General features: G+C 34.4%; 1 protein-coding gene across 5 annotated transcripts in view; it reads left to right on the top strand.

Annotated features, from left to right (window-relative positions):
- Nucleotides 1-16,045, top strand: part of garz (Sec7 domain-containing protein garz) — a 170,047-nt gene that overhangs the window by 18,416 nt on the left and 135,586 nt on the right. For all 5 annotated transcript variants that reach the window (XM_081759312.1, XM_081759310.1, XM_081759311.1 and 2 more), the window contains exons 5-8: nt 4,728-4,846; nt 6,678-6,786; nt 10,995-11,101; nt 13,653-13,830. In XM_081759312.1, coding sequence (XP_081615438.1) covers nt 4,728-4,846; nt 6,678-6,786; nt 10,995-11,101; nt 13,653-13,830 — 513 coding nt within the window. The remainder of the gene's footprint in view (nt 1-4,727; nt 4,847-6,677; nt 6,787-10,994; nt 11,102-13,652; nt 13,831-16,045) is intronic.

The following is a 16,045-nucleotide window of genomic DNA, read 5'->3' as shown; positions in this document are numbered from 1 at the left end:
CGTAATGGATCCACTTCTCATCACCCGTAATAATTCGATGCAGAAACCCCTTTCTGCTCTGTCGTTGAAGCAGCAATTCGCAAATGGTTTTTCGTCTTTCAACATCTCTGTCTTTCAATTCATGTGGAACCCAATGTGACATCTTTTGAATCATTCCCATGGCTTTCAAGCGTTTGGAGACTGTTGTTTGATCAACGCCTAATGCTGCTGCAAGTTGTTCCTGCGTTTGACACGAATCCTGCTCGAGCAATGCTGTCAATTCTTCGTCTTGAAATTTTTTTGGCTGTCCAGCTCGCTCTTGGTCTGCCAAGCCGAAATCACCACTTCTAAACCGTGCAAACCACTTCTGACACGTTCGCTCAGCTAGAGCATGGTCACCATACACTTCCACCAAAATACGATGACTTTCAGTCGCACTTTTCTGCATGTTAAAGTAATGCAGCAGGACACCCCGCAAAAACACTTTATCAGGCACAAATTGCGCCATGTTCACTTAACTACAAACTGGTGTTGTTGACGCTTTAATCCACTGCCCTATACTACGAACGATACGCGATGACAGGGGTTTGCAACACATGTGTGGGTACACGGAACTGTGGGACGCTCCGTTCGTTGCGCCATCTCTTGTCCACCCGCACGAATTAATTCCTAGACCAAATACCAATTTGTAAATTTTACAAGTCTAGTTGTCAGATGAGTTATTAGTTTCTGATTTATAACTTTAAAAAAAAAAAAAAAAAAAAAAAAATAGTGATAGGTAGAGACACGATTTTTTGGTGACAAGCAAAAACGCGAAATGTATATCAGTTTTGTGCGAAAACGTTGTGTACCTAAAATATATACTTTTTCACCATTTGTTAGGTTATATAACGTTCGCGATTAAACGCGAAATTCTGTCGAATTAGCGAAATTTGTAACAAGTCCCAATATTCCAAAAGTGACAATTTTTCAACGCAATGTGATGAAAATTATCATTTTTGAGAAAACAGACCACAATGAATTTTTGAAATTTTACATGCGAGCTCCAAACGGTATCTATGGGTGAAGTGGATAGTGTGGAAAGAGTGTTGCGCGGTATGTTAAGTGAGCGTTAAGAAATCGCTGGAAAGTGTCTCCAACTAATGTACACTCCTGTCCAAAATTATTGTCGCATGTCTATAAATATGTTGTTGTAGGAATATAATTTGATAACGAATTTGCCCCGTATTTCTTACATTTTTAGTATGTGTATAATCGGCAAAGACATGTATGTGACACATTTCATGTCAAAAGAGCAGTAAATAAGAACAATAAAATGAAAATAAAACTTTCTTGTCCATTTAGCAACATTTTGTTTCACTCATACTAATTTTCGTATTTATAATTCTTTCCCTATGAAATTTACCACAGATATTCATTTCCCGATTATACACATAGTATCAGTATTAAAAGTATCCTACAAAAGCATTATCAAATTATGTCTTGCAAGAAGACAGTTATAGATATGCGACAATCATTTTGAACATGAGTGTACATATCAGTTTCGAATGTTGATGTGGAGAGTGCTCTCTCTTCTTACAATGACATACTTACCGACAAAAGAACAAATTTAACACCAGAAAACATTGAACCAATGCTTAAGTGTTATTTGCATAAGTAAACTGTGAATACTAAAGTTATTTTTTTCTGTTAATGTTCTCTCTGTGTGTGATACTTTAAATTATACTTTTATCCAGTGAGGATGCTTAGTGTTATTTTTTAAAAACTCAAATATTGTTTGATATAGTCTTGCATAAGCTCATATTATGGTGATTGATGAGTGGAAATTAAGGTGAAATAAAAGGTAACTAATTGTAATTGCCAAGGAAAATAGTGTTCTTACATTGAATTTTTATTCACGATTTTATCCCGCTTTACGCGTATTTTTTATAACGAAATTGCGAATTTTTATTTACCACAAGATCGTGTCTCTAGTGATAGGCTGGTTGTTTCACGCTTTTTCTTCATATGTAATCAGGGCTCGAATATCGTGGGCGCTAGGTCACTATGGCGACTGGAAATACAAATCTGGAGCCTAGCATTTATAGCCAGTCTGTCAATAGCTCTGATTTTTATGTTCTTGGATAGAATAAAAACAAATTGTAATAAATTCGTTGTAAAGTTCAAAGTTTTCAATTTACTTTGAATCTCAAATGCATTTAATTGCTTTGAACTACAAGTATTGCCTGCTATATCGCTTTGTTTTATGCTATGTATGTCTGTGGTTTTGCTTTAGAGTCAACAAAATTTTGTTGCTTCTAGATTAACCATGAAGTGTATGGCATCAAATATTCAAACACAGAATTTGAAGCAACTTCGATGGACGAATTATTTTAGCGTGTCAGTGGAAAGGAAGATTCATATTCAAGTGTTGAGTCAGAACTATGGGAAGTGAGGGAGAAGGGATTTTATAATCGAACAATGTTACTGTCCAAAAAGAGTAACGATAGTGTTCCAGTTACATTTTATACCAGTAACTATAATTTAAGGCCACAACTTATAGGACTTTGTATGAAATTGGATTTGTATTATTGAGATGCCTGGTTTCCAGAACTGGCGCCGATTTCAGAGAGCGATGTAATTTATTCCAACAGACCGAATAAAATAACTTACCTTGAAACAACGAACAAGGAAGAGCAATAATATATAAGAATAAGAATTGTAACAAAATGAATAGCGGACACTGAAGGGACATGATTATTTGTCTATAAATGAGGGACGTTCGTTACAGAAGCTTTGCGCAAATTCAGACCACTTACAGCTCATGCGATATTTGTATGTAGTATACAGTAAATACGAGTAAATTAGTTATAAGTGAAATTATAGGCTAATATTTAAATATTGCACTCAATGTGCGTATTACTGGACGATTTCGAAACATGTTGAGAAGGTAGATATTTCTCGTTGAAATTTTATTATAAAACAGCAGCGATTCTTTTATTTTTGATGTTGCACGGAAAGATAAAGCAATTTATTTTGGACAGAGACTAAAAGATCATCTATCATTTGAATTTTATTTTACATGTAACTTAGAAACCAAAGGTCTGCACACTACATTATTTCACAAGCCTGTATAGCAGTTCATAGTTTACCACCGTGCCAAGTTTGATCCAGATCGGGTGAGTTCGGTTGAACAGTGTCCTTGTTACTGACTTTTCAGGGAAAAGTAAAATGAAGGACGAAAAGAAGAATTTCAGGTTCAGCTTGTAACTGTTCTGTGTGGTAACTCATCACGCCAATGACATACGTCAGACATAAAATACTACAGGGTGATCACAAAGTCCTTTTACTCACTATCGCGTGTCCATATATTCATAGATGGTCGCATTGTATTAAGTATTTGAGAACAAGATTCCAAGACGAATATTCGAACCCAAGAGGAACTAGAAATAGGGAATGGTTGAAACTTCATAATAAGGAACTGCATAGTTTAACAGGTTATCAAAAGTTGTTAGGGTCATCAAGTCTAGAGTCTAGAGATCATGGCAAAGGACAATTTTTAGGCAGTGTGACTATTCTTTACTATTTATTCCAGAGTGTCTGTGTGTACACTATCGTTTTTATAACAGAGTATGGTTCTCCTCCATGGTACGATGTAAAATTCTTCTAAACATTGCTGGCGTTGGCGTTGTTGAGCGTGGTATAACTTTCATGCAACCGGTTGTAAAGATCTTTTTCTCTCACCACAAAATTGTTTGTTTTGGAAGGGAAGGTTTCTGAAATCTTATGGTGAAATCATGCTGAATATCTCTCATTGATTTTCCTGTATGGGGTCGTTCGTGAGCCCACGTGCTCATTAAGATCCGTTCCTCCATGGTGTAAGTGGACTCATCAGCCGTGGTCTTGATGTTAATCAGCATCTGCAACAATAAGAAACAATATCTATGTAATACATAGGGATATAATGGGTTTAGTTATATATCAGCACCTGCAACAATAAGAAACAACAATTCATTAACATCTGTGTAATACATAGGGCGTAATCACTCTTTATATTGTCGGTTTATTTTCAAATTGCAGAAAATATTTTTTGCATTAAATATGAATTAACTGAAAATAATTCCTGTCCGCTATCAAGAGCTTTTTAAAGCGTTGGGAGGGTGGAAGAAGACTGTGGGTATCCGTACTAGGAAGGGTTCTGTCTTGTAAAAATACATATGTTTTTGCCAGGACAAAAAAGTCAGTCCATATTATAAAGGTGTCCGTTAATGGGAATTTCACAGTATTTACTTTTCCCGTATAGTATTAAACGAAATTATGGATGACCAGCACGATGGTTCTCTTCTTTGTTCTGATTAGTGTCTCTTTATGTATTTAGTGTATGGTATTTTAAAAATGTACCGTAAAGTTGTAAGCCGAGTGGTAAAGGAATTACATACTCTGGATCACACTCTCTCAGAATAGCGGAGTCGTTTTTTCGTTAAACTCTTCAGTGTGCCTCATTTATTAGCCTGCAAATGTTCTGTATAAAAATATATTGTTCATGGTTTGCTCGTTATTTTAGGTTCGTTTTGAATGGAAGACATGTTTTCTCGTAACGTGAAATTATAAGAATAACCCACATCAATCTGTTAAAATAGAAACATACTCGTACCGTTCAGTTTAAGTTGTGCTTAAAAATAATGCTGTACCTATATGGAGAAATTTAAAATAGATATAGTTTTCTGTAGAGAGAAAAGTACATGTTTTAATAATTAATAATATTGCAGATCCGAGTAGTAAATCCGTTCCTGCAGCAGTGGAGAATATTGCTGATGCTGTGACACATGCCCGATTTGTTGGTACGGACCAAGCAAGTGATGGCGTTGTTTTAATGAAAATTCTTCAGGTAATTGTCATCTTAATAACAATGTAATTTTCAATTTTAATTCACTTTGTCATGTAGTACTAAATTAGTTGTGATATGAAACGTATAGTAAATTTAGTAATTTCTAGATTTAGTAAGTTTAGTTGTAAATTTTGTAAATTTAGTTGCTTGTAAATTTAGCTGTAATATGAAACGTGTAATACCGTGTGTTAGAAACCTAAAATTCTTTACAAGCGACTCCTAATGTTCTTTTATTTCTGTTTGTTGATTGATTGGTTAGTTGCTTGAATTAGTATTTAACATCCCTTTTAGCACCGAGGCTATATGTGACATGGATCTACAGCTTAGTGTGAAATCCGAACTACATGAGCTCTAGCCGAGAATCGAACCTGGGTGTCCCGCGTCGAAGGCGCATACGCTGATCGTATAGCACCGGGAAATCTCGGTTTTGGTTTCTGACCTGTTCCTGAAGCGTTAACGTTTTTCCTTTGTATTTATCTTAAAAATCTTAGAAGTGAGCTTTCGGTTTTATGTTAGATAATTAATTTATAAAGTGAAAACTACTACTGGAGTAGCGACTTGCCTGCGTATCTCGAGTTTCAAACTTAAAAACTTTTAGCTTTTAGCCTGTCAGTGCCTATTCAATACGAACTGTCAGCTTTTAGCCTTCGTTCGGTAGAGAGGATATGGTAAGGGCATATCAAAAAGCCATTGTGGCATAATCACAAGCTTTCGAACTCCATTCTTCTTATCACTTTTCAACAAATAATATATAATTTCACAAAGACAAAGTATGGGTGCATTGTGGCTTAGTAGTAGAGCGCTTAGCTCTAACATAAAGATTCCCTGGTTATATCCTACGAATTATGAGTTCGTATTGAATAACATCGTCATGTCCGTGATTTTTTTTTCTCAGGCTTCATTCACTTTCTGCTGACTTTTTCTCATCATTCATGTACATTTATCGTGAGTCCCTTTTAACCAAAAGGACTAATCATAAGACTTAAAACATTTTTTTCGCTTTCAAGTTGAGAAATAGAGTTTGATTGTGACTTACATTTTGTACAAAATATCCTCCCAAAGGGTGTGTAGGATGTTTAGATCCAATGTTAAACTAAATCTAAATGTCATACATTCTCGGTGCTGTAAAAAGCGTTAAACTACAAGCAGGTAATCAAGATGGAATGCCCCAGTATTGGGGAGGCTGTAGTTTAGTAGTAGATTGTTAACTTCTCGATCGTCTATTGTCTAATATTACATTCTAGATCGCACTGTGTGTGTTAGTGTGTATCATTACCTTAATCTAAATTTCCAGTATAACCTCATTCCCTTCTACGTGATTATATCTTTAGTTCCCTCAATTTTCACTTTAACATTACCTGTTATTTTGCATTGATAAAATTTAAAATTAATTAAACTGTACGTACAAAATAGCATTTGCTGTACTTTACGTCGTAACTTTTTCCTTTTATTCAATTTGATATGCATCTACCCAAATATTGTGGATAGAAAAATATGAAGACAGAGGCACCGTGTTATAATTGTGAATTGAATGTAGTTTCTAAACTTCAAGTAAATATTTGTAATTTCGTATTAAACATAGTTATTCTTGTGCAGACTTAACCGATTTTTAAGCTATCAAATTATTGTAATTTATCTGGACGGAGAACTTAAGAGTTAGTGTATTTCAAAATGTTAAGTCATTAATTGCTAATGAAGATTTTTTCTTCTTCTTTTTTAACGTACGGCAGAGAATAAATTTATTTGACAGGCTAAATAATAAGTAGAAAATAGGGCAGTGAAATGACATTTGCAGCATTCTTTTTGAAATTAAACCGTTATTTTCTTTCAGGTATTAAGAACGCTAATGGTGTCACCCGTAGGTGTTCTTCTTACTAATGAAAGTGTATGCGAAATTCTCCTTAGTTGTTTCCGCATCTGTTTTGAAACAAGGCTTAGTGGTAAGTTAAATTTTAAAGTTTGAAGAAAGAATTCAATATTGGACATTAAAGCGTCAATCATTAGAGAAATAGATTAGATTTGAGCTACAGTGTATGTGCATAACATAAAAATTAATATTGCAGGTTTTGTAAGTAGCGCTTTCTTTTCAGATTTATCATTTTTGTAAATATTTGTAATATTTTAATGGAGGAAAAGCAGGTATTTGGAAGTTATTAGTAGTTCATTACTCAAGCAGTAAATTTTGATGAACCAAAACATAGTAGAAAGATTGTACATAAACAGTCATAGTGACTCACTTGTAGAAGGCTCTTCTTTAGGATGAAAAGTCCCTAGTTTGATATTTTGTCATGTTACTTTGTATCGAACATGATTCAAAAAAAAAAAGTGCCCCGTTTCCTTCCACTTTATCATTCTTTCAATTTTTTCATCGTCGTTATTCACTTATGTATATTATCCGTCACATTTAATGTACAAGGCATATCCGTGTTTCCGTTCCTCTTAAATTACATATCAAGATTATGAACATTTCCAGTTATGAAAATGAGATGATACTCTCAATTGATTAATTAGGAAAATGTAAATATCTGATTGATTTTTGAATAGCCTCAAATAGTTATTGCTAAACAGCTAAGTTGGAGTAAGTTTGTGAGGCGCTTGCGGAAAGCTAAATATGATCTGGAGTACTAATAAAAATTTGATTTAACACAATGGATTGGCGTATAGGTGTTAAGCTCCTGTACTTATAGGAGCAATCGCTATTGAGATTTTCTCTTGTGGTGTAAACTAATGAAAGTGCTGTGGTTGAACGAGTGAAATTAAATGTTAGTTTCTTTCTTTTTAGTAGATTATTTCAGTTAATCTGGTAGCTGGAGAGGGTTTTAGTTTCATTAGTGTAAAAAGAAAGTGACAATGTGAAGGTGATTACTAAAAATAATGGATAAAAATGTGTTTGAGAAAACGTTATAGACACAGTTTGTTTGGTAGCAAGAATCTTGTGTTGTTATTTGTGTATTTATGGAAGAATTGTGGACAACTAGTATACGGGATGCTCTCAGTGTGGAACACTTATAACTCTCGTAATATGAGAGAAAATGGCTGCCATAGAAGAAAGAAAGCACGAGAAAGGAAAAGAATCCTTGAACGTCGTACATCTATGTCCTTTAGGAAAAATGAAAGTGGTGGTAACCAGAAGTGAATGTTGGAAAAATTTGTGGGGTGAAAAAACGGCAGAGAACGGTAAAATCACGACGAAATCCACAGACATGAAAACTTGTATGACTTGACTTTTAACCAACGTAGGGATCCTAATCACTAGAGGCTGTGCACATTCTCCTATGTTCGTTCCTCATTATATAGTTTCAGTGCTAAAAGGAAAGTTGAACTTCAGCCAATGAGTTAATCAGTCTCAGCAAACTTGTGAGGTTTTACCATCGAAGGCAGGCGAATGTTTTTGTCCTGAATTTCAGCGTTCCCTAATTATTAGTATGCAACGAAATTTTCACACTAAGTTTGGACTGCATGTGGATTTTTGAATATAAGGGAAGAAGCTCAATTCTTGTGACAGTAAGCGAGGAAAAGTGGAACAAATCCATACATATTTTACATAAATCCACCGTTAGCGGTAACAGGAGGGTGTAAGCCCGCACACACACTATGGAAGAGTCTTTTCAACAAGGTTGTTATGCTGTCCGTACTGCCTTCAGTTACTTCTGGGACTGGACGATAAAATGCAGCAACGTTCTTTTCACGAGAGGATGCAAACTCTTAAGGAAATTTAATGATATTTTGGACTTCTTATAGTACTGAGTAAAAGAAGCACGTTCCACCTTTCGGGTATAGATAATACGTGTGAGAAATTGGGGAACTGAAAAATCACATGAATATGCAGAGCAGAGCACACGACTTCTAGAAAGGGCACTATTTTACACTATAACCTTGAGAGAAAACATGAATCTTTTCTTCTCTGTGACTAAACTGTCTTAAGGGGAAAAAAATGTACCTAACATTCTACAGAAATAAGCTTTTTCTTAACTATACAGTTTCATTTGTAGACAGCACAACACATCTTTAAATCGCAAACTTCAAGTCAGAATTGATCTCCATGGTTAAGAAATGTTTTAGATGTTGGTTTCTCCCTTCCCCCGAGCGTGACATTTTTTCTGGGAGAGTTCGTCTAAACCACGGGAACTTTATACGCGAGGCATATCACAGTAACCATTTGTAACAATCGACTATAATGCAGCGTGTCTAACGGGAACTGGTTGATTACTACTAAATGATTTAACTACTACTAAATGATTTAACACGCATTGAACATCTTTGTCAGCAAAAATTTAGTTTTATGAGCGGTACTATTTGTATGTATCCGAATTTCATTACACGTGATTTACATCTATTTCAGATCTTGATCGACATGTATGCTAGTCTTGCATTTATACAATCTAGGAATGCGCTCACTGTTTGTTAACATTATTGAGCAGAAAAGGATAAATATGTTGAAAACTGATTTATTCATTTTACCTTTCTCCCAATTGCCTACGGCATAAGAACGGGAACAAATTATTTCCGTTGTTTCGTATACTATTTTCTCAGTTCTCTTATATTTTTATCTCGACGTGAACAAATTCTTTCCGTTGTTTCGTATACTATTTTCTCAGTTCTCTTATATTTTTATCTCGGTTTTCGTATTTTCTTCTTCCCTGTCAAAGATTTTATGTTCCATTTTTCAATCTTCTATTGCAATGGAGTTCTACTTCACATACGTTCTTGTGTAAAGCTCTTTTCTTTCTTAAATCTTTTATATATAATCTACCATGCAGGTGATTAACCCAGTCACCAAAATTTTGTTAGTAGCTTCTTCGGGAATCTTGAAAGATATTTTCATCATAGCAGTGCCATATTCCGAATAAAAAATATCTCCTGTTTTCAGACCATATTTTCCTGATTTTTTTTTTCTTATTACCTTGTCGTGGATTGGACTATGAGGGAGTATTTAAAACTAAAGAATGAAGCTTTATATTTACTGATGGTACTGTAGTACCAGATGGAGATTGATGAAGAACCACCTTGGAGACCAGGAGATATATGGAACTTTTACTAGTCATTCAACAGCACACTATTCATTGCATAATGTCTATTTTATTTATTTTACATATTTCACGAAGTTGGTAGAATTAAAAGTAGTGTTAAGCTTCGTGCAACACCCAAATGGCTTTGATTAAGAAATAAACAATACACGTCGTAATAAAGAAATACTTAAATTATGTTTTGCAATTTCACCAGTAACCTTTAATTTATAGTTTTTTGTTTGTTTGTTTGTTGTAACTTTTAGTGTTCGTTCTGGCCAGAAACTTTCGACTACTTGTGTTGTATGTAACTTCATTTCTAATTAGTATTTATACAGTTAACATACATTATGTAATTGGTATGACATGAAGTTTTTATGGATCAAGCGGGATGATGTAAGTTTTTTTTTTCGCATTCAAGAAGCAAGTCTTTTGATTATCCAAATGTTCATTACATTCACTTTAGGTGTACGCTCTTTCAAGTTTGATGTCTGGTGAAAGTCAAACCAGCATTAGCCAATAGAAATAATAGCGTAACGTAAAGCTAGGTTAAGAAATAAACTAGCATTCGGAAGTTCTCGAATTGAACTCGGAATTTCTTCGAAACATAAGATTATTTCGTTTATAATAGTTATTTACCTTTAATGCGCTCTTAGTTTATAATCCTTTGCTGTATAAAAATGCATTGAAAGAAAATCATTATTTTTATTGTTTGTACATATGCAGTACCTTAACGTATTATTTCCTTTGTTATTCTAGTTACACGAAACAAATGCAGAAATTATATGTTTAAGTTTAGGGTATTTGGCCATAACACGGTAACTCCAAATTGTTATTTCAGAAAAAGTTTCACTTTGAATTTGCATGATGAAAGAATTGTTTTACTAAATGTATTTTACCATTTTTCAAGATTTTATTTTGGACGTATTACATTTCAGTTAAAGTATAAATAAATTAAATATAGGCAAATGCTCGGAACTCAAAACAGCCAGATTTGGAGGTATTATGCTTTGACTGGTTTAGAAGATAGCGTTTTTCCTCTTCCTTTCAGTGTTTAGGTATGATTTGCCATTTTGTCGCATTGATTTGCAAGTAGTACAATTTTAATATATGACATGGCTGATTTTTTTTCTCCTTTTCAGAATTGTTGAGAAAATCAGCTGAACATTCTCTTAAAGACATGGTACAATTTCTGTTCTCCAGACTTCCACATTTTTCAGAGGACGTTAGGTTTCCAATTAACCTTAAGGTAAGCATTATAAAGATAATAAGTTTCTAATGGCATGAAGGTATGATGTTGTTTTATTAACGTAAAAACCCTTCTGATTGTGTTTGTGGATACCACACTCTCAATTTTGCTTATACGATTTATTTCGATTCAATTAAATAACGCAAGTATTTTTTTCTTTCTTTCTTTTTAATTAATCAGTGAATAAAATGAAGCTTGGAAGTTTTGGAAGTGCATTAATATGCGTTACGAGGGGTGCTGGTAAAGATTGAGCCTTACCAAGAAAAAGCTTATTAAATATTACATTTAGGAGTACGTAAGGCCAAAATTTCAACTTTCTTCGTGCTCCGCTTTTCGAGAAATTCAACTTAGAGATTTTTTCAAAAGTTTTGATTTTCGAAGCCAAAAATTGGCATGAAAGACTTTTAACTCCAGCTATATTTTTTCATTTCTGAAAACCTTTCTAACCATAGTTCTTGAACAGAAAACTCCATCCTATGGTTTCAAGTACTTTTGATTTTACAAGCTTTCGAAATTGGCAGATTTTTTTACTTTTGATCGCTGCATTCGAGATCTTAAAAATCCCTTTTGCGAAAATATTATCCTGCTTTTATGTGTGTTTTATGGAAGACCAATATCTCTACTTTAAGGCAGTACAAACCGTAGTTTTCTATCTTTCAAAGTAATCATGGAGCAACCTTTTTTACACGACTGCAAACCTTTATTATTACGCGCGAAAGCGAAGAAGAATGAATCTAAATCCACCAGATGGGGCCGATGAAAAAATCAGATAAACTCTTTCAGCATGTCATTAGTAAGGTAACCTTTGGTCGAGCATTAACACTATAGGCAAGACCTCAATATTGCAGTGTGCAGTAACATAAAGAGTTCGAATTTTAAAAGAGAAATTTGTCTGAAAACTCATTGAGTACAAGGGACATCCAGGGGGGGGGGGGGAATTACATGAGCTTATAGGTATACATTAAAACCGTGGTATTTGTTGTTTATATTATATTCTAGAGATATTTTATAATAGAGGAAAAATTAGTTTTATGCCATTCTCCTCTACAATGTTTAAATGCATTTCATGAGAGTATCGTCGTTGACTATTATCTAAAGTAGTCAGTTTATATTATTAACTACACTCTATCTTATTAACCGCACATGATCGATGTTCCGGGTTTAATTATCGTAGGAATAAAATGTGGAAAAGGAGAGCAGAAAAGTTTTTAAAAATGCTAAAAGATGCTTGCATTGAGAAAAGGTACAATCAAAACAGTTCGGAATGTTTATTTAATGTTTTCTGTGCAAGACAAACTAATTTGGTCAGTCACTATTGTTCCTCAACAGGATTTCACCTTCAATCTTAACGAAATTATTGGGGGAATTTTAGTGCTATAATATGTGTATAAAGAGCAACTAATTGTGCATGAGTAGCGACGAATGTAAAACAACAACCATTTCTAGAAACGAAAATAATAAAATAAGGAAAGATAGACATTAAGGGAAAAAAATGCTAGTAGTTAAATGGAACTAAAAATATCACTAGTTGAAGTCAGATTATTATAGATATAGACAATAATGAATATTAGAAGTGTGAAAAATTTTGGTGTGTACAAATCAACAGACTGTGATTTCTGGCTGTCTTCAAAAGTATATTAGTTAATCAATCAGTGCCAGTACGTATCCTGAAGAGAGAAATATCGTAACATCATATGAGCGAATTTGCAACGAGAAGTCAGAATATAAATGTCAACATATCAAATGTTTTCTGTTTTATGCTGCGCACTGATATTCCAAATTCTGTTCTCAACTTTGGAAGAAAAATGGTTTTATAAAACGTATCTTATAAAAAAAAAATGTTTTTACTTGTAATAAATCTCTCGAGAAGCGTAAATAATCGCATATCACTTCTCGTTATTATGGAGATATATTCAGCACAGCGAACAAAAGTTTATCAAAAACACACCAACGTTCATTTTTATTGATACTTTAGTAATATGAATTTCCTTAATACTGTATGTTTCTTAAATAGTAATTGTAAGAGTAGAAAAAATTGACAGTTTTATTTTCAAGGTTTACTTATTTCATAAGTTTTAGAGATCACATATAGTCGTTTAAAGTTCAACGATAGTATATAGTGACACTGTGTGATGAAATAATTGTTGGTTCTCAGCAAATAAAAGAACTATGGTATCATATGATACAAGTTAGGAGAGGAGGTAATCTACAAAAGGAAAAAGAAAGAATCAAAGATACTGCTTTGGGGAACACGAGAGAGAACAGGGAAAATATTTGAAGATAATTTCGAAAGAGCATTTTATATATATATATATATATATATATATATATATCGGCAAAATAGTCTCATAGTAGAGAAATGGTATTCATGCAAGCATAATCTCCGAGCCAGTATATGTTATTGTACCCTGTTACATAACGTGTGAAATAAACTTTCATCTCCATCATATGTTGTCAGTAGATCGTTGACCATACCATTATTAATGGGTAGTTTTTGAAGTATTTTTTAAATGCTTATTGGTTATCATGATTGGTTTAATTACTATTTCAGAAACTAAAAATGCGAGCTGGAGCCATTGATCCGGCAAGAGGAAAACGGAAAAGCAAAACGTCTTCCCGTAATAAAATGGGTAAAATTACCCAGAAACCTGTGGAATCGTCGTTTCAAGCTTCCAAAGATTCTGTAAATGGTTCAAAGGAAACTCGAAATTCACAAGTAACTGTTCTAGGTAAGTAAGTTATGGTTATTAGGTTCATTTATTTATCGGCAACCCATGAAAATTTATTGTTTCCAGTATTGGTAGTCCTACCAAACGCATCTCTACCTTCCTCGATTACCACTTTCTACCTCACGTCGAGTTCTTCCATCATACTCAAGACACAACTCACTGCGTATCTATTATTCAATTCATCACCTAACCTTGCTTCCCGGTACCAACCTATACTTGTCAGCTGCATTATACACCAAAATCCCAAAACCTTAGTGCTCTTGAAGAATTCCTAAATACTTCGGACGTAAAAAAACAACACAATTCCTATTTTAATTTGCCTAGTGTGTCCTAATAATGAATATGTTCATTAGGGACACTGCATGATCTTTTCGTTGCCTACTGGTTTCGATCCATAGATGACATCTTCCCAATATGAACCCGTTGCCATCTAGCACTGGAACAATTCCTGGAGCTCCTAAACTAAAAGTGGACAGTCAAATTCACCTAACCTTTCTTCAGCCTTACTGCCGTCTTTCTGGATATCGACGTCAGTCTTGAAAATGGTTATCTCGTAACTGATGTATATACCAGACCCACATGGGGCACAGTGGCTCAATGGTAGAGCATTCACCTCTGGTGCGTGGGGTCCCTGGTTCTATCCCAGCTCGCGCCAAGTGGGCTTTATGGTGGACAGACACCCTGTTCGTGATTTTTCTGAGAGTTCTCCCGTTTTCTCCCACTTTCTTCATTTACCATTGCATTAATTTCTCATTACCGTTCTAGCCTAGCCGGCATAACCGTGGGAAGTAAAACTTTCACTGTGGGAGATTTCACTTCATTTCATATCAGACCCACCACTCCACTTCAGGAACTCCTACACGTACCACATAAGACGTTCTCTGCATTATGTTTTGGGTATTTGGGGAACTCGTATCAATTCCACCTCATTGTTCCTCAACAACTACATCAATACCATCTCGCCAGCTGATGCTACCTCCTCAACCTTAACATCAAACAATTCAGTCATGCAAGAAACTTCGCTGAGAACACAAAAACCACGTTAAAATAACCTCCTTTTTCTTTTCACATCAGCAATCCCAATACATACTTATGCAGCACTCAATTCTCCATTTGCCTGTCTCAGAACACATAACTCGTTACAACAGTGCATTTGACCACACCTATCATGGAAATATCCTCAAAATCCTCCTCCTAGACTCTTCCACATTCTTCAGATAAAGGTGGAAAAACACTTCTATTACCACCCTGTCAGAGAGCACTCTGTTTCTCATACCCTTATACAATCTGAGCCATTTTTTATCGTTATTGTTTACATTAATTTTTCCACTCACTTAATATTTACCTTACCTCTTTTTTTCTTTTTCTTTTTTCTTTTCTTTTTCTTTTTTTTCTTTTTGCTAATTATGAATTTTTAACTTTTTAATTATTTAAAAAAAGTATGAGAAATTGTAGTACTTCAACTTAGCGTGTTCAGAAGTTAATTATATATCGAATAATTAATCAGCATTTTAAAATTATTATTTATTGCAGTTCTGTTTTCTCTATATTAGGTATTCTTCTTTTTGTTGTTGTTTCAGTGTCCTGCACTTCTACCGATCCATCCGTTCCGTTAGTTTTTATCTTCCTCCACAGAGCTCCTTCTACTTCTGGTCTGGTAACACTTCCACGTGACTTTGCATCATTTCAACATGGCGCCCACCTGGACGATTCTAAACTTTTTCTTTGTTCTTTAATTAATTTTACTTTTCTTTTCTCCTTTCTTTCCTCCCTATTTGATGAAGCGTTTTAGAAAAAGAGATCATGATGTATTTTTTAGTGTTGTAATTGTTTTCATTTATATCCTCCATATATATATATGTTTTTTTTTTTTTTTTTTTTTTTTTTTGATTGTTTGAACTTATAAATTGTATGTAAGTTGTCGATTATGTGTCGGCTCTGCAGTCTACGTAACTCTTCTGTATGTTTCCTTTGACCTGCATTTTAGAAATTAAGATTGTTTCTTATGCATAAGGAACAATTCTAAAGTTGCGTATGCTGTCACAACTACATAACTTTCCATGCATAGGAACAATCATACAGGGTGGAACAGAGGAAACGCATGTTTTTCTAAACTGCTAGTACTCGGCGACGAGTTGGGCATTGATTTCGAGCGACCATTGGGAGACAGGTCAGACAATGCAGTTTCAATCGCTATTTAACGTTGGAGCGTAGA

This window comes from Thermobia domestica, chromosome 5 (assembly GCF_964235325.1).
Source record: "Thermobia domestica chromosome 5, izTheDome1.hap1.1, whole genome shotgun sequence".
Lineage (NCBI taxonomy): Eukaryota > Metazoa > Arthropoda > Insecta > Zygentoma > Lepismatidae > Thermobia > Thermobia domestica.
Note: the sequence above shows the minus strand (reverse complement) of the source record. Positions and strands in the feature narration are given on the sequence as shown.